At 40.0% G+C, this 18,435-nt stretch overlaps 1 protein-coding gene and 1 long non-coding RNA gene across 2 annotated transcripts in view; one reads left to right on the top strand and one right to left on the bottom strand.

The window, feature by feature from the left end:
* LOC139778798 (uncharacterized) overlaps nt 1–18,435 on the bottom strand; it is a 184,100-nt gene that overhangs the window by 40,300 nt on the left and 125,365 nt on the right. The window contains exon 6 of the mRNA XM_071716907.1: nt 2,687–4,148. Within this exon, the coding sequence (XP_071573008.1) occupies nt 2,687–4,148 (1,462 nt within the window). The remainder of the gene's footprint in view (nt 1–2,686; nt 4,149–18,435) is intronic.
* LOC139778802 (uncharacterized) overlaps nt 1–18,435 on the top strand; it is a 28,321-nt gene that overhangs the window by 479 nt on the left and 9,407 nt on the right. The window contains exon 2 of the long non-coding RNA XR_011719694.1: nt 62–187. This is a non-coding gene — a long non-coding RNA (uncharacterized lncRNA). The remainder of the gene's footprint in view (nt 1–61; nt 188–18,435) is intronic.

The following is an 18,435-nucleotide window of genomic DNA, read 5'->3' as shown; positions in this document are numbered from 1 at the left end:
AAAAAAAAATTATTTATTTCGAAATTTTATTACTATTTTTTAACTAAATTTGTTTCTTAAGATGCAGTCTATGATTATAAATATTTTCTCGTATTTGAAAAAAACACTTACCTTGGTGGGATTCGAACTCGGGACCTCTGGATCGTGAGCCAACTGCCTTACGTGGTAGACTACTTCTTAATTTAATGTAAGTGTTATATATAGTCTACATATGTCATAATCAGTGCAAATATATAATTTTTCAAAAATCATCTTAAGAAACAAATTCAGTTTAAAAAGAGTAATAAAATTTTGAATTGGATATATGATATAATATTTCTTAATGTCGGGTGAATGTCAGAAACCAGTGTCGGCTCATTACGAAATTTTGTGTTCGTAAATATATTTATGAAAAAAGTATATTTATAAAGTTAAAACATCCTTATCAAATCCTTATCAAATCCACTTTATTCTATGCAGAAATTCTTTTGCGCGCGCAATGGAACTAAACTCTCAATCAGTGATTCAGTGCTGTACCGTGCAGCTATATCTTATGGATCTCTCAACCATAATATTTGTGCTGCAGACCACATAAGAGAGATAGCAATAATCCTTTGGTTGAGGCAACCATATACGAGGGTATTGTAACCGAATGTTACGGTTATGAAAACTGTATAAATGAGCATATCTTAACAGCTACATTCAATGTAATATCAATTTAACTTGAATTCACATACATTTCTTTTTCAATCATAGAGAATGTTGTTGTAACAACCGTAGCAATTTTCTCCGTGTATGTTTTGACACCAAGATTTATTATTTATCTTTATATTGAAAACTTTGATAATTATATTTATATAAACCAAATAAGTAACATTTGCTTCGCCAGAGAATAATAAACACAATTAAGAATTTTTAATTGACTATATACTGGCAATGATTATAATCGTGGCAACGATTATAATCGTCGTGACAAATCGTCACCGCGTTTCGACCAAGGATTCTGGTCATTTTTAAATTGATGTAATTTTACCATGGCTGAGGTAATATTTTTCGCAATGAATTTAATTATTTAATTAAGACGCTTATATTATAAGCATCTAAAATTACATCAATTTAAAAATGACCAGAATCCTTGGTCGAAACGCGGTGACGATTTGTCACGACGATTATAATCGTTGCCACGATTATAATCATTGCCAGTATATAGTTAATTAAAAATTCTTAATTGTGATATTTATATAAAGTTAATGTTTTATTGGAAATTAAATTGTGTGAATTAAAATAGAATATAAAATATTATAAATGTTTAAATATATTCCCAAAAATTGTCTAAAAATTAATTATTTAAAATTATTTAGTAATTTGAAATTGCTAATAAAATTTAAATATTATTTTTTTAGAAACATTATATGTACAAGTCTATTATACATCTATAATAGATGTATAATGGACGTTTGTAGTGGATTTGTAGGAGACATTTATTATTGAGATAGTATGGATCTATATTAGAGTTCTATCTGACTTCCACCGTAGAGATAGACAGTCGCATGGAGCTATAGAGGTTGTATGGACGTCGTTTATGTCTTTTAATACTCAAAAAACTGCTATATTTTTCAAACTTTTTTGTTAATAATTTTTTAATAAAGAACGTGCGACGACTAAACCTTCTGAAGATTACTCAGGAGAGTGATCTCTATAATATATGTCAAGGTCATAGGAGTTTTCTTTTGTCAATATTTACCGAAATGTGCAAAGATGTTATATATGTTACGGGCAATTTGATTAATTCGGTCATTATGCATAATGGCCGGGCAATATGCATAATTCCCGCTTCTTTCGGGACATTTGAATAATAAAAGCAAAAATGTTCAAATTAATCAAACTGACCGGTCATTATGCATAATGCCCACAAACAAGTGGGAAATGTGATTAACATATTAAAATATCTTTCTAAAAAGAATGGCAGTCTGTCTATAATTTCAACTTTCGGTAAATGTCTACAATTAGGGTCCCAACAAGAAATCAATTGAAAAGAGGTAAATTCTGTGTATTTTTGCCCCTCGAATCCAAAACTGTTGATAAAATTTGGTGGTCGCTAGAATTTAAGATATCGTTAAGAAAATGAGAAAAAAACACTAAACTCGGATATTTGGTTTTTTTATTTATCAAATACGGATTAATTATTACTCATTGTCGGTTGTATTCTCTTCCGGTGGAAAAAATTTTCCGATGACTTCGAAAAAAGCAACTATTCTGTCGCTAAACTTGTACTAACCTACATAGGTTAGATGACGCGCTTTAAACAGTTAAATACTTTTAAAGCGCGTCATCTAACCTATGTAGGTTTTAGTGACGCGCTTTAAACAGTTAAATACTTTTAAAGCGCGTCATCTAACCTATGTAGGTTATACCTTTGTTGGCAACATTGTCGCTGTCGCTATCGCTATCGCTATCGTCTATTGTGCAAGGGGCTTAAGATTGCCAGGAAAATCAACTCAAATAAGGTGATTTATCAAAATGACCATTTAGCATTGGGAAATATGCATAATGGCCGGGCAATTTGATTAATTCTTCTCTATTAATCATTTTGACCGAACAAATTGGGAATTATGCATATTGCCCGGCCATTATGCATAATGCCCAATTTATCAAATTGCCCGTAACATATACATTTTAATGTATAATTAAGAATAACGTGACTTACCTGTATGATCATTATTATAGTGGTTATTTCGATTGTTTTGTACTGTTGGTGCAACGGTCCAGATGATCTCTGGTTCTAGAGTTGTTGATTTTGTCAACGGTGTGGTTTCTGTCGTTTGTAATTTTGTCAGCGTTGTACGATTGCACAAGAAATACTCCTCTGTGAGATTGCTCAGCAGTGTACCCATTAAATAGTCCGGTTTGGCACAGATAACAGTAGGCGCTTTATTATCCAATGATTTAAGCCATTTCCACAGATGTCTCACTTCACAACTGCAGTTGATCGGGTTGTTATCCAATCCACTAATTCTTACGGAAGCTCTACGTTCATCCAAAGCATTTAATAACTGAGGAGGTAGATTGGTAAACTTGCTCCCAGAGACATTCAGTACAATTTTAGTAGAACGCGGGACTGGGAAAAAGAGAGCTGTTGGTATCGAATCCACGGAAGTATCCTTCAAACTCAGGAGCAATCTTGGTCCCCGCACACCGACCAGTGAACTTGAAAGGATGTTGCGTAGTCTTTCCCCTCGTAATGTCAGATCTCGTATATAAGGATGAATTCGCACTGATAGCTGCTCGTTGCCCACCGACGAATCCTTTATTTCGATATCCAATATCTCTAGATTTGTCATATGCTTTAAAATACCCTGTACGTCAAAATATCCCAATTTGGGATAGTTATAGGCATGTAGAAGTCGCAATTTTGTCAGCGATCTAAATGCATTTTTTTCAATTCTAGTACAATTCAGCAAATTCGCCATTTTTAAGGAGTGTAGCATAGCTAATCCGTCGAAGTTTCTTTCGTTGATGTTCTTCAATTCGTTATTGGAAATATCTAGACTCTGAAGTACTGGCAGATTTTTGAAGGTTCTGATTAGATTCGTGAAATCTGTCAGACGGTTTTTCGACACATCTAGACTTTCTAACATCGTAGTACGCTCGAACATAACCGGGTTAATATCTGTGATTGTATTGCCCGAAAGATTTAAATGCCTGAGAAATGGCGTCTCTAGTCTGGGAATAGTCTTAATACTTGTATTAGCGAGATTCAGCGAGCGCAGAACTTTTGCTTCGCCCAGAATGCCGCGTATTGCGTTCTCACTCAAAGGATTTTCAGAAAGATCAAGCTCCTTCACATTATTGATAATATCTTGTGTGAACACTTCCAGTACTCGATTGTGAGCTAATTTTAGGCTGAATAACGATACCAATTGCCGTTGCAATGCGCGGATTGGTATCTCATTAAAACGATTACCAGATAAATCGATTCTTTCCACGGCGTGAACTCTCGACGAGTCGAAAATGGTCTCGGGTAACAATGCAAGTCGATTGTTGTGTAAATCCAGAGATTCTAATCGAAGTAGACCTTCCATTGTGCGTTCGTTCAGCGTTTCGAGAACATTGCCAGATAAATCTAGCAATTGGAGCTGTGTGGAATTATAGAAAGCCAATTCGTCCACCTGTAATAATTTTATTTTCAACAATATGTAAATAGTTACATTTCTTATTAATAATATTTATTTTGTTACAGTCAAACTTTCATATTTTTAGCACATCCGTATTCTTGATGCAGTATTTTTAATTATATTTTTAATGACTTTTCTTACGTCGTTTGTTTAATATTTTATGTTTATCACTGTATTATTTTAATATCTTACTTGGTTGAGTAGAATACAATTATCATTATAATCAAAACGTTTCTACATTTTGTGCATCTGTCATTGGAAAAATGGAAAGGATAGAGTGCTAAGAATAAGAAAATTTGACTTATATATATTTTTTTTCTTTTTTATTCTATTTTTTCCAACTACCTTTATCATATTTTCTCTTTTTGCTTCCTCATAGAGGAAACTTTGTTTTCATAAACTTTGTATATGGACCTTTGATCACATATAAAGCTAGGTCTAATCAACCAAAGGCCGTAGCCGGAAAAGAAGGGTCAATGTGCCCCCACACGGATCATGCTCATTTTTTTTGCTTTGATTGCTATCAGTGTCACTTACAATTTAGTCAAATATTAGCCCTTAAGGGGATCCTGGACAGGGGACAATTATCGACAAAAACAGTCAGGGCTCGTTCTTTGAAACGGCTTTATAGATCGCAAAATCCTTTTACACGAGTAAAGTATAGGTACTAATGAAGAGTGGGAATGTAAAAAATTAGTGATAATTGAAAAAAATGTAAAAATTCTGTCACCTCATAACCATATTTTCTAATATAAACAGTTGTATAGGTTATATGTACGAAATAAAATGTTCCCACTCTTCAGAATACGTGCACAAACAATAACGTACCGTTGAAATTGAGATTGAAAGCCTGGAAAAAAAATTTAGGCTTCGAAGAAATCGTGTATATTTTCCACAAAAATATACACGCAGGCTAGTAAGCAGAGATGGCGCAGCAATCGAACAAGGACAGATGTCATTTCGTTAGACAAAGACAGATATAGGAAAAACAAAATTAGAAATGTTGACATTATCGACATCGAGGAAGTTCGGCCGTCAGTCCAACATCCCTTTAATATTGAACCGTTTTGCTGTAAAAAATAAAAATAAAAATTTCGAAAATAATTCATATCTTTTGATCGGCTTAACCGACTTTGATGAAATTTTAATATGATGTAGATATCATTGAGACACATTTGTGGAAAATTCGGGAAAGGTTTCTGATGACAGAAACATTGATCAAAAAAATAAATAAGTGTTCTTGATTTTTTTTAGTCCCGATAACTTTCTTGCACAATTACGAAAAAATTTTTCTAGAATCTTGGAGTAGTTTCTTATCGGACATAATTTTTTGGAAGCAATAAAATGGGTAGGCGGTATTTTTAAAAAATAAAGTATTTCTTTTTATTTTTTTTTAAATATGATATGCTTTTGGTACGATCGCCATATATTTTATATAGAATTTTGGGATAGTATTCTACAACAAATAATTTGTTCGAACCAATAAAATGGGTGGAAGGTACTTAAAAAAAACAAAATTTTTTTTCAAAATTATCATAGCTTTTTGGTACCATCGCCATATTTTTGTTTAGAATCTTGGAATCGATTAAATAAATAGGTGCAGATACTAAACAAATAATAAAATAAAGTAAATTGAAATAATTGTAAAAGGATAAACTATAATCGTATTAAATCAAATGTTTATTAATGAAGTACACATACACATACACGTACACATACACTCAAAATAATGAAGTACACATACACATTTGTTCACATAATCACTCTTATACTATTATTTACAGTTATATTCATATGAATGGACTAATCTTCATCACTACCTTTATTGATAATAGGCGTGATGCCGTCTGTTTTAAATAGTGTACATAAGTGCTGGGCTGGTCTCGGAATTTTTGATAAATATCGTCCGTAGGATAAATAATAAATAATAGCAGTAATGTGCGAACAGCAGACAACTGTTCTTCGTCCATTGGCGCACTTACAAAAGTATATTTTTATCCCTGAATGACCAATACTATTAGGAGTGTATTGACTGGTGTCCAATGTACTCAAGCTTCAAGTACAGTCCCGTCACATATCTAGGAAAGTGTATCGATGCTTTATTGAATACACTCCTGATAGTATTAGTCATTCAGGGATAAAAAGATACTTTTGTGAGTGCGCCAATAGACGAAGAACAGTTGGCTGATGTTCGCACATTGCTGCTATTATTTATTATTTATCCTACGGACGATATTTATCAAAAATTCCGAGACCAGCCCAGCACTTATGTACACTATTTAAAACAGACGGCATCACCCCTATTATCAATAAAGATAGTGATGAAGATTAGTCCATCCATATGAATATAACTGTAAATAATAGTATGAGAGTGATTATGTGAACGAATGTGTATGTGTACTTCATTATTTTGAGTGTATGTGTACGTGTATGTGTATGTGTACTTCATTAATAAACATTTGATTTAATACGATTATAGTTTATCCTTTTACAATTATTTCAATTTACTTTATTTTATTATTTGTTTAGCATCTGCACCTATTTATTTAATCGATTCCGGAAAATTACTTGTTGTAGGATTCCATTCCAAGATTCTAAACAAAAATATGGCGATGATACCAAAAAACTATGATAATTTTGAAAAAAAAAATTTTGTTTTTTTAAAGTATCTTCCACCCATTTTATTGGTTCGAAAAAATTACTTGTTGTAGAATACTATCCCAAAATTCTACATAAAATATATGGCGATTGTACCAAAAGCATATCATATTTTTAAAAAATAAAAAAAAACTTTATTTTTCAAAAGTACCGCCTACCCATTTTATGGCTTCCAAAAAATTATGTCCGATAGGAAATTACTCCAAGATTGTAGAAAATTTTTTTCGTAATTGTGCAAGAAAGATATCGGGATTAAAAAAAATCAAGAACATTTATTTATTTTTTTGATCAATGTTTCTGTCATCTCAGAAACCTTTCCCGAATTTTCCACAAATGTGTCTCAATGATATCTACATCATATTAAAATTTCATCAAAATCGGTTAAGCCGATCAAAAGATATGAATTATTTTCGAAATTTTTATTTTTATTTTTTACAGCAAAACGGTTCAATATTAAGGGCTAATATTTGACTAAATTGTAAGTGACACTGATAGCAATCAAAGCAAAAGAAATGAGCATAATCCGTGTGAGGGCACATTGACCCTTCTTATCCGGTTACGGCCTTTTAAAAATTATATATGAAATAGGGGTAGAAAAGACTAAAGAAAAAATTGTTTTTTTAGTTTTCGATGCCAATGTGTTCCTTATGTTCGAAAACGTCGAAAAATCGCAATTTAAAAAAATGTCCGTAGTGTGTATGTTTGTATGTATGTATGTATGTGTGTGTGTGTGTGTGTGCCAAATTTACCGAAATTTCTATAACTCAAGAACTGATTAACCAAATTTTAAAGAATTATATATGAAATAGGGGTAGAAAAAACTGAAGAATATAATAGAATTAATAGACTTCCGTTTCCGGTGCTAGCGAGAGTGACAGGTGTGTGTGTGTGTGTGAGCGAGGTTAAAATTACATAGAAAGGTAGTTTGGAGGAGGTTGGAGAAGGCGAGAGCGATCGAGCGGGAGAGAGTGGAGGTGTGAGAGTGAGGAGGTGAAAGAGTGGAAAAGGGAAGGAATAGGTAAAAAGGGATAGTGTCTGAGCAGAATAGCTGACTTATAATTTCAAGACAGTGTTTTATGCTTTAAATCTTTGTTTTTAGCAACGCACAATACTGTCTTATGTCTCAAGTCTTAAACGAGTGTACAAAGTGTCAACATTGTAAGACTTGAGACACAAGACAGTATTGTGCGTTGCTAAAAACAAAGATTTAAAGCATAAAACACTGTCTTAAAATTATAAGTCAGCTATTCTGCTCAGGCCCATAAAGGGAAGGAAAGTGGCAAGGGAGAGGTGACGGGTACGGCACGGACGAAAGTTAGTGTAGAGTGGCGATAGGAAAGAGACGGGACGATACGGTGGCGCGCGAGCGGGCATAGATTAGTATTGATATAGAAGGGAAAAGAACGGTAAACACATTGAGGCATAGAATAGCTAGAGAGATAGATATCGCAGAGGGAAAATGACGGAAGAAAAAGGAAAAACGGCAAGATTGATAGAATTAGAGGAAGAGGAACAGGGGGAGGGAGAGGGGAGATAAGATGAAGTACAGGCAACGTAGATTTAATAAAGAGAAAGAGAGGGACAATAGAAAGAGGGGAAACTGAAGAATGGGCTTTCAGCAGGAGCAAGAAACTGCAAAGATCGCCGCAAAAAGAAGGCAAGGAAATTACAGAAGCCGAAAGAAAATGGATAGAAGAGATAAAGAATGAGGTAAAGGTTGAGATGAGAGAAGGGATAAAGAAGATGAAAGAGATAATGAGGGAACAGGGGAGGGAATTTAGATAAGAGATGGAAGTTTTAAAAAGAATCATGGAAGAGAGAGAAGAAAAATGGAGGAAAGAGAAAGAGGAGATGGAAGAGAGAATAATGGAAATGGAGAAGATGATAATAAAAATGAAAGAGGGGGGAATAGGAAAAGAAGAAGACGTAAGAGAGAAGGGACTGGAGAGAAAGCTAAAGGAGATAGATAAGAAATTAGAGATGAGAGAGAGAGAGAGAAAGAAGAAAGAAGAAAAAACATAGTTATAAGAGGAACAAAAGGAAATAGGAACGAAGTAGAAAAAGAGGTTAAAGAAATTCTAAAGGGGGTAGGAATAAAGGCGGAAGTGAGTTGTAAGAAGGTCATTGAAGATGGCGGAGAGGGAGGTGTAAGAATGACAGTAATAGGACTACAGGGATTGGAACAGAAAAGAAGGGTCATGATAGAGAGAAGAAGACTAAGAGAAAAAGGGATAAGAATAGATAATGACCTGACATGGAAGGAGAGGAAGATGAGATGGAATTTAGAAGACATTGCAAGACAGGAGAGAGGAAATGGTAAGAGAGTAAGGGTAGGATATGGAAAAATACAAATAGAAGGAAAATAGTGGAAATGGGAGGAGGATGAAGAGATATTGCGAGACAACGAAGAGAGAGTGTGGAAGAAGGGGGGGGAGAATAAGAGATGCAGAGGATGGAGGTAATCCAGAAGAGGAAGACGAAGAGGACAATGAAGGTAAAAAAGAGAATGAAGAAGAGAAGGCAGGAAGAAAGGACAGAGATGAGGATAAGGGATATGGAGAGAGAGAGAAAAAGAAAGACAGGAAGGAGGAAAAAATTTGGAAGGTGGTTTTCTGGAACGTGGCGGGCATAGCAAACAAGGATAAAGAGTTTTGGGAAGGGATAAAGGAATGGGACGTAGTGATAATGATGGAGACATGGCTGGATGAGAGGGGATGGGACAAGATGAAAGAGAAGATCCCAAACGAATACAGATGGAGAGTGCAGATAGCGACCAGGAAGAACAAAAAAGGAAGGGCGAGTGGAGGCATGTTATTAGGAATATGGAAAAAAATAGAAGAGGTAAATGAAGAAAGAAGGTTGGAGGAAGAAGAAGGAAAAATCGAATGTAAGATAAGAATAGGAGAAGAAATATGGAGAATAATAGGATTATATGTAAATAATGATATAGGAAGAGGGAAAAAGGGGGTAAGAACTATAATAGGTGGAGACTTTAATGCTAGAACAGGTGAAGAAGGAGAATGGGAGGAAGAGGAAGAGGGAAGAATGGAAGGAGGAGGGAGAAGATCAAAAGACAAGAAAATAAATAGGGACGGAAGAAGGCTACCGGAATTCATAGAGGAAAGAAGATGGATGATATTAAATGAAGGCGTGAAAGGGGATGAGGAAGGTGAATTTACATACACAAGAGGGAGAGGCGAGACAGTTATAGATTACGTTATAAGGGAGGAGGAGGTTAGAGAAAAGGTGGAAAGACTGGAAGTAGGAGAAAGAGTAGACTCAGATCATCATCCATTAATAGTATGGATGAGGGGTAAACTTGAAAGAAAGCAGGGAATGAGAGAGGGAGAAAGAATAAGAAGAAGAGGAGTATGAAGCGAGGAGGGAAGAACACAATTTAAAGAAAGGTTAGGGATGATAGAAGGAGGAAAAGGGGAACTACAAGAAGAGATAGAAGTAGGAATGTCGAGGATAAGAAAAGTAATAGAGAAGAATGAAATGAGGGTGGGAGAATGGCTAATAAGAACAGAAGAGGGTGGTGGGATGATGAATGCAGAGAGAGAAAAAGAGAAGTGAGGAGAGAACTGAGAAAATGGAGGAAAGGAAAAGGAGAGGCGGAAATGTACAGAGAAGGGAGGAGGGAGTACAGAGAAATGTGCGAAAGAAAGAAGAAAGAGGAAAAGGAAAGGATGATAAGAGAAATAGGGAAAGCGAGAACGGAAGGAAAGGTATGAGAGTTGATAGGCAGAGTAAGAAAGAGAAGGAAGAGGATAAACGAAGAGATAAAGCTGGAAGAGTGGAAGGAGTACTTCATGAAATTAATGGGTGGGATGAAGAATAGGATATTGAAAGGAGAAGGGGGAAGGGACAGGCAAGAAAAGGAAGAGATAGAACTGGAGGAGGTAAGAAACGTAATAAAGAAATTGAAAACAGGAAAAGCAATAGGCAATGATGGGATACCGAACGAGGCGTGGAAATTTGGAGAAGAAATAGTGAAATAGATATGGGAAATATGTAAACGGGTCTGGAGGGGGAAAGTTTGGCCGGAACAATGGAAGGAAGGTGAAATAATTCCAATAATAAAGAAAGGAGAAGGGCAAGAGGTGAAGGATTACAGAGGAATAACAATTATGTCCTCGATGTATATACAAGATCTACACAGCGATACTAGCTGAAAGGATAAGGAAGGAGGTAGAAACGAAGAATTTGATTCCCGATAATCAAGCAGGATTTAGAAAAGGAATGGGGACGATGGACCAAATATTCGCACTGAACTACTTGGTAAATAGATAACTAGGAAAGGAGAAAAGAAAGATGACAGTATTATACATAGATTTGAAAGCGGCGTTTGACTCAGTGGACAAAGAAGTATTTAAGGCGATGAAAGAGAGAAAAGTAAGGCAGGGACTATATAATAGATAAGGTTGAAGAGGTACTGAGAGAAACGAAGAGCAGGGTAAGAATGGGAAGAGAGAGAGTGGAGAAACATTTTGGATGGCGAAGGGTGTAAGACAAGGGTGCCCGTTGAGTCCGATACTCTTCAATATATTAATAGCGAATATGGAAGACTATATGAAGAAGGGCGGATGGGGAGGTGTGAAACTGAGAGGGGAGAAGATATACACATTAATGTATGCGGATGATGTAGCGCTGATGGCGGAGGAGGAACAAGACATGAGATCGATGATAAGCAGGCTGGAGGGATACCTGGACAGGAAGGGATTAACATTGAGTATAGAGAAAACAAAAATAATGAGATTCAGAAAGGGTGGAGGAAGGAAGAAAAAGTATGATTGGAGATGGAAAGGAAAGAAATTAGAGGAAGTTAATGAATTCGAATACCTTGGATACACATTGAAGGAAAATGGGGGACAAGAGGCGCACATTAGAGAGAGAAGAAGGAAGGCGGCAAGATTAATGAGGGAAGTTTGGGGAATAGGGAAAAGAATGTGGAAAAAGGATTGGAAAAGAAGGATCTGGTTATACGACACTTTGACATGGACAGTGATGGGATACGGGGCAGAAATATGGGGATGGAAAGAAAGGAAGGAACTAGAAGGTATACAAGAGAGATATCTCAGATGGGTATTTGGTCTAAACTGGAGAACACCAGGATATATGGTGAGAGATGAAGTGGAGAGGGAGAAGATGAGAGGCAGAGCAAGTAAGAGAGCATGGAAATTTGAAAAGAAGCTAGAAGAGAGCAATGGAGGAGGAATAGCGAGGAAATGCCTGGAAGAAATGAAGGAGAGATGGAAGAAGGGGAAGATAATAGAAAGGTGGGAGCAAGAAAGAAAGAGTTACCTAGAAGGGTTGGGGGTGAGAGTTGAAGAAGAGGAAGAATTGGACGGTGAAATTTTGGAGAACAGAGAAAAATTGAAACAAAAGCAAGAAAGGATAGAAAAGATCGTGGGCTCGAGATACAACCGGTGGTATAAGGTTATAAGGAAGGACGGGATTCCGGAATATTTAAAGAAGGACTGGGAGGAAACAAGGTGGAGTAGGATTGCAAGGTTTAGACTCGGTAATGAGGTTAGGGAAGGACTATATTGGGAAAAGCAGGAGAATAGAAAGTGTAGGGTGTGTGGGAGGGAAGAGGAAACATGGGAAGAGTGTACGAGATGGGAGAAGTGGGATGGAGAGGGGTGGCAGGAAATGGTGGGGAGGTTACTGGGAGAAAAAGGAGAGGAAGAAGAGTGGATGAAAGCGATAGAGGAAATAAGACAGGATGAAGGGAGGAGAATGGAGGAGGTGGATGAGAGAATGGTATAAATGAAAAGGAAGGTTGGCAAAGGAAACGGAAGTCCGACGGGGAGAGAACGGATTGGGTTTAGAGATAAGATAGATTTAAGAGCGAATAAGCGTATATAAACAAATAAGCGAGCGAGCGAGAGAGCGAGTAAGCGAATAGGCGAAAAGAAGGATAAGGACAGGGCGTGCGAAACGTGTATGTGTGTACAGCCGAGAAATTGGAAGCAAAAATTGTAAAAGGTTGGGTACGTCCCTATAAAACGCCACATGTATTTTGGCCAGGTCGGGATAGGAAGCACGAGTGTTATGTACAGGGTTGGGTACGTCCCTTCAAAACGCCAATGCGTATGATTGTTGGTAGAGGATGTAAGATTGTAAGTTGTACAGGGTTGGATACGTCCCTACAAAACGCCCTTTTAGACCCCTTTGGGGTAATAAAGTATCCTATCTAATCTAAAAAATTTAATCTAATAGAATTAATAAAAATTGCTAATAATAAAGAGGTTACCAATTTCTGTTTAAGAAAACAGCCAAATTTACCGAAATTTCTATAACTCTAACTCAAGAACTGATTAACCAAATCTTAAAGAATTATATATGAAATGGGGGTAGAAAAAACTGAGGAATATAATAGAATTAGAAAAATTGCTAATAATAAAGGGGTTACCGATTTCTATCTAAAAAAATCTACATAATTACTCTAATTTCCGCAAATTTTGAGATATCGAACTTAATTTTTTTTTTTATGGATAGAGTATCATTAAAGGTAGGTTGGTGTTGAATTTGGCAATGATTGGTGAAAAGGTTACCGATTTTTGCCTAAAAAGTGTACAAGTTATACATGTAATCTTATAGAGGAGGGTAGTGGGGAGACGTAGTGGACGAGTTGGCCCGGAGTGGAGAGGAGTAAGAAAAGGGTTTTGAGAGAAGGTAAAAAGTAAGGGAAGATGAAGTAGGGTGCGGAGCTTGTTAAGGAGGGTCGGAGGAAGCCGTGAAAGTGGAGGAGATGTCGAGGATAGCGTGGTTGAAGAGTAGTGATGAGTAAGGGAACGCTTGAGAGATTAGGATGAGAAGCAGGAAGATAAAGGGGCCAGGTTACACGATAAGGAAGCTGAGCGAGTTGGCAGCATGGAGTTTCGATCGAGCGATCGATCGACCTGTCGCGAGACAGAGGGATTGTCGATGGTGGCGCGGCAGGTGCGAAACGGAGCAGGGAGTCATCGAGACGGGTCGATGGATCGAACGATCGAAGGGGCCGGCCATATAGACAGGTGATAGAAAGAGAAGGAGAGAAAGCGACGAGGAAGGGAGTAGATTAAGGGTGAAGATGGACGAGGATAAATTGGTGGATACGAGGAGGGTAAGAGAGAGAGAGGAGAAGGAAAGGAGAAAGGAGAGGAGAGAGGAGAAATGTAGGAGTTTGAAGGGGACGGAGGAGAGTCTGTTCGGAAGGGTTAAAGGTAAAGGCGGAGGTGAAAGAGGTAAGCGAGGAGAGAGGAGAAATGGAGGAGTTAGAAGGGGACGGAGGAGGACGAGATTACGGAAAGGATGGAGGAGAGTCTGTTTGGAAGGGTTAAAGGTAAAGGCGGAGGTGAAAGAGAGTGAAGGTGGAATAAGGAGGGAAGGCGGCGAGCGAGAGGATGGAAAGAGACGGAAGGAAAAGGGAAGAGCAGTGGCAGAAAGGAAGGAAGTAAAGAGGTGGCTGAAGCAAGGGAGGCGGAAGGAGACGGCCGGATGGAAGACGAAGGGAGGGGAAATGAAATATAAGGTCGCAAGGGAAGATAACACAGTTTATTTTCAGAGAGAAGGTGGAATAAAGAGTGAAAGCGGCGAGCGAGAGGAGAGAGAGAGACGGAAGGAAAGGGGAAGAGCATTGGCAGAAAGAAGGGTAGCAAAGAGGTGGTTGAAGTAAGGGAGGCGGAAGGAGATGGACGGATGGAAGACGAAGGGAGGTGAAATGAAATGTAAGGTCGCAAAGGAGGGGAAAGGAATTGTAAGGTCGTGTGGAGAAGGAGATTACGAGAAGGATGGAGGAGAAACGGACGAGGACGAAGTTCAGGGGAAGAAAGGAGGAGAGAAGGTAGAATAAAATAGAGGGGTGTGGTGAGCGTGAGGAGGGTGAGAGACGGAGGGAAAGGAGAGCAGTGGTGGATAGGAGGGAAGCGGAGAGGTGGCTGAGGGAAACGGACGAGGACAGGGAACAGTTGAGACAGGAAGGAGGAAGGCGAAGGTACGCGGAACCGGAGGAAGCAGGAGAAGATAAACAGAGGGATGAAGGAAGAGGGGGGAGGGAGAGGGAAATAGAATGAATTGTAAGGTCGCATATGGCCAGGGCGTGTAAGGGAGTGATTTGTAAGAGGTTTGGGTACGTTCTTCATAAAAAAAACGCCTTGTAAACCCTACGGGGATACACAATAAATCTACATACATACATACATGTAATCTTATATAAAAATATAAATTGGAAGAGGCTGTAAGGGTCACACGCGGTTCTTAGTGCGTAGTATCAATATCACTGATTTATTATTGTTCGAGAGTCCGCGGGTTAGAGACAGCACGAGGAGAACAAGGACACGCACGTAAATCAAACTCAAAATTACAGAATAAAGTTTATAATGTCCAAAGAAATATATACATATATGTACAAGTATTTACAAGAGTCTTTTTTCAGGCGAAATGCCGTGAGCGGTAGCGCGCACAGAAGTTAGCACGGCAAAAGCGGCGAAAGCTATTAGGTGCGCAACTAAGTTTCCGGGTTTTTTTGATCAATAAAAAATGGAAGATTTCAAGAGAAATACAAAAAATGGTTTATTCAATGTATCGTCCTTCGCTAGCTATACATTTTCGCCATCTCTCTGGCAATACATGAATACCGCGACAATAAAACGACGCGTCTTTGGACCGAAACCATTCATCCAACCAATTTTGCACTTTTTCGAAATTGGTCAAGTGTAGCCCAGCCAAGCCATGCGCCATCGACCGGAACAAGTGATAATCGGAAGGCGCCAGGTCTGGCGAATACGGCAGGTGCGGTAGCAGATCCCATTTCAGCGTTTTGATGGTGTCCTGGACGATGGAACTGCGATGGCACGGAGCGTTGTCGTGCTGCAATATCACTCGTTCGTGTCTCGTGTCCCATTCTGGCCGTTTTTCGAGCAATGTATGGTTTAAATTGATCAGTTGTTGTCGGTAGCGATGCCCATTGACAGTTTCGCCCGGTTTCAGCAGCTCATAGTACACGATTCCTTTCTGGTCCCACCAAAGCGCTCCTTGTCCTCAGTGTCGAAATCGCCACTTCTGAAGCGTTTAAACCAATCTTCACAGGTAGTTTTCGATGGTGCATGTTCGCCGTAGGCCTCCTCAAGCAAACGACGTGCTTCAGCTGCATTTTTTTTCAAGTTAAAGCAGAAAAGCAAAGCTTCCCGCAAATGCTGTTTATTTGGCACAAAACTCGACATCTCCGTTGTTAGAAAAAATATTTTTGCGTTGCGATATGTGTTTATATAACGACTGGTTATTGTTAACAGATGTCCAAGCTATAACTTCAGACAACTTCAGACATGTAAGTCGAGTACATGTGTTATTGGTGCCATCTATGTGTGAAACCCGGAAACTTAGTTGCGCACCTAGTATTAAGCGAGCGAATGCGAATTGCTACGCGAAAAGCGGTGTTAAGTGGTATATAAAGGCGGGTTTACTTGCGGGTGAACTGCGAGCGAGAGAGGGCCTCGGCTAAGCGGCGAACCTCTTATTATCTCCGAGACGAGGCTCTGTCCGAGCTAATCACCAATAACTTTATCTCATTTTGCAAACATAGAAGGTTGTTAAAGGACTCGAGTGCGTGATTGGTGGCCACAGGCCGCGCGCGGAAACGTACGCGCCTGACATGCGCGGAGCTTGGATTTCGGGAGGGTGATTGGCCATCGGCGGTCCACGTCATCGCCGCTACGTCACAATTTTCGTTCGGCGATCCGAAGAGATCGTTGCTTGTTTGCGATCACGTTGTTTATAGCATGGATTTTTTGCTTGTTTGTGCGAACTGTTAGCTTGACTTTGTTGTTAACGAAATGTTAGCGAATGTTCCGGAAGGCGAGTAAAGAAAAGATCCATGCTATGACTTGACAATATTGCGACTTCTTTAATGCAATTTCAATCGAATACTTTCTCGAAAGCTTGCTTGCGCTGACATGCAACCGAAAGCGATTTTCTTGTGATACGGATTATCACGATCTCAAACATCCCGCCCGCCTCGTCATATGTTGACGAAATGCGACGGTGCGCTCGATGGGGCAATCGAAGTCGCGGCCGGAAGTATCGATTTACGATCGATTTGCATGATCGCGATACCGGCGCGAGTAGTGAGCGAGCTATGGCGGGATGGTACGGCTGCGCAGTATCACAACACGCGGTGATCTCGAGCGAGACACATAAACAGTGACGGGAAGTGTCCTGATATATGTGAAAAGTGAAGTGATGTGACGCGAAGACAATTAACGAATATAAGTTGAGGCGGAAGGCCGAAATACCGATAGTGAAGCGAACTTTAACCAGTGGCGGAAGGCCAACAGAGACAAGTAAGCGAAGTGCTTTAATTGGCGGAAGGCCGACAAAGACAATTAAGTGTCGATGGGCTCACGCATCCTCCGGCTGAGGCTGGTCCTTGATCCAGGGAAGCAGCACGAGCTTGCACAGGGGACGCACGAGCTCCGAGGTGAATGTTCGGATCGTTGCGACTCGGACCACGCCGTCATCTCCGAGGTGTAGTTTCACAATGTGGGCAAGAGGCCATCGACTCGGTGGAGTGATCTCGGAACGTACAAGGCATAAGGCACCCTCGTCAGGAACGTCCTCGGTTTTGTGCCATTTCGGCCGGGCTGTCATCCCGTGGATGTATTCGCGCGACCATCGAGACCAGAAATGATCGCGCATTTTCTGGATATGCTGCCACCGGGATAGCGTGCAGTCGACAGTCTCCTCGAGTGACGGTTCGGGCACGGCCAGAAGAGGTTCGCCGATCAGGAAGTGCCCCGGTGTGAGCGCGGAAATGTCGTCCGGATCGTCGGATAAAGCCTGGAGCGGTCGGAAGTTCAGGCAGGCTTCGACTTGTGTGAGGAAAGTGGACATTTCCTCGAAAGTGAGTGTGCTCTCTTCTATGACTCTTTGAAGGTGGTGTTTGGTGGACTTTACAGCGGCCTCCCAAAGCTCGCCGAAGTGTGGTGCGGCAGGCGAATTAAAGTGCCACTTCACACCTTCGGAGGTTGCGAAGTTGGCGATGCGAGGGCTGTCGGCGGATGAAGCGCGGAAGAGGTCTTGCAGGATTCAGTCAGCTCCGACGAAGTTTGTGCCACAGTCCGACTAAACTTCCTCACAGAGGCCGCGACGTGCTGTGAAGCGACGGAATTCCGCTAGGAATGCAACCGTCGTATAGTCGGAGACCACATCGAGATGCACGGCCTTGGAACAGAGGCAGACGAACACGGCGATAAAGGCCTTGTGGGCCTCGTCCCTTGCTCGTGCGGATGAGAATGGGGCCGGCGTAGTCCAAGCCGGTCCGGAGGAAAGGGCGCGCCGGAGTGACTCGTCCTCGAGGAAGGTTTCCCATGGGCGGCTGTGGGGTGGCCGCTCGCCACCGTGTGCACGTGACGCAACGGTACAGCATCTGTTTGACCACTGTCCGGCCTCGCGGGATCCAAAATCGAAGGCGGAGGAGACCGAGAGTGAGCTGCACTCCCCCGTGAAGTGTCCAACGGTGGCAGGAGTCGATCAGGAGCCGAGTGAGCCACGAAGATGGTGGAACGATCATCGGGTGCTTCTCATCGTGAGACAGCGGTGCGTGCTTTAGGCGTCCTCCTGCTCTTAACACGCCGTGGTC

Source organism: Temnothorax nylanderi, unplaced genomic scaffold (assembly GCF_030848795.1).
Source record: "Temnothorax nylanderi isolate EJ_2023f unplaced genomic scaffold, tnyl_v1.0 TNYL_tig0196_pilon, whole genome shotgun sequence".
In the NCBI taxonomy this organism is placed as follows: Eukaryota; Metazoa; Arthropoda; class Insecta; order Hymenoptera; family Formicidae; genus Temnothorax; species Temnothorax nylanderi.
The sequence above is the reverse complement of the archived record's forward strand: the minus strand, read 5'-3'. Positions and strand labels throughout refer to the sequence as shown.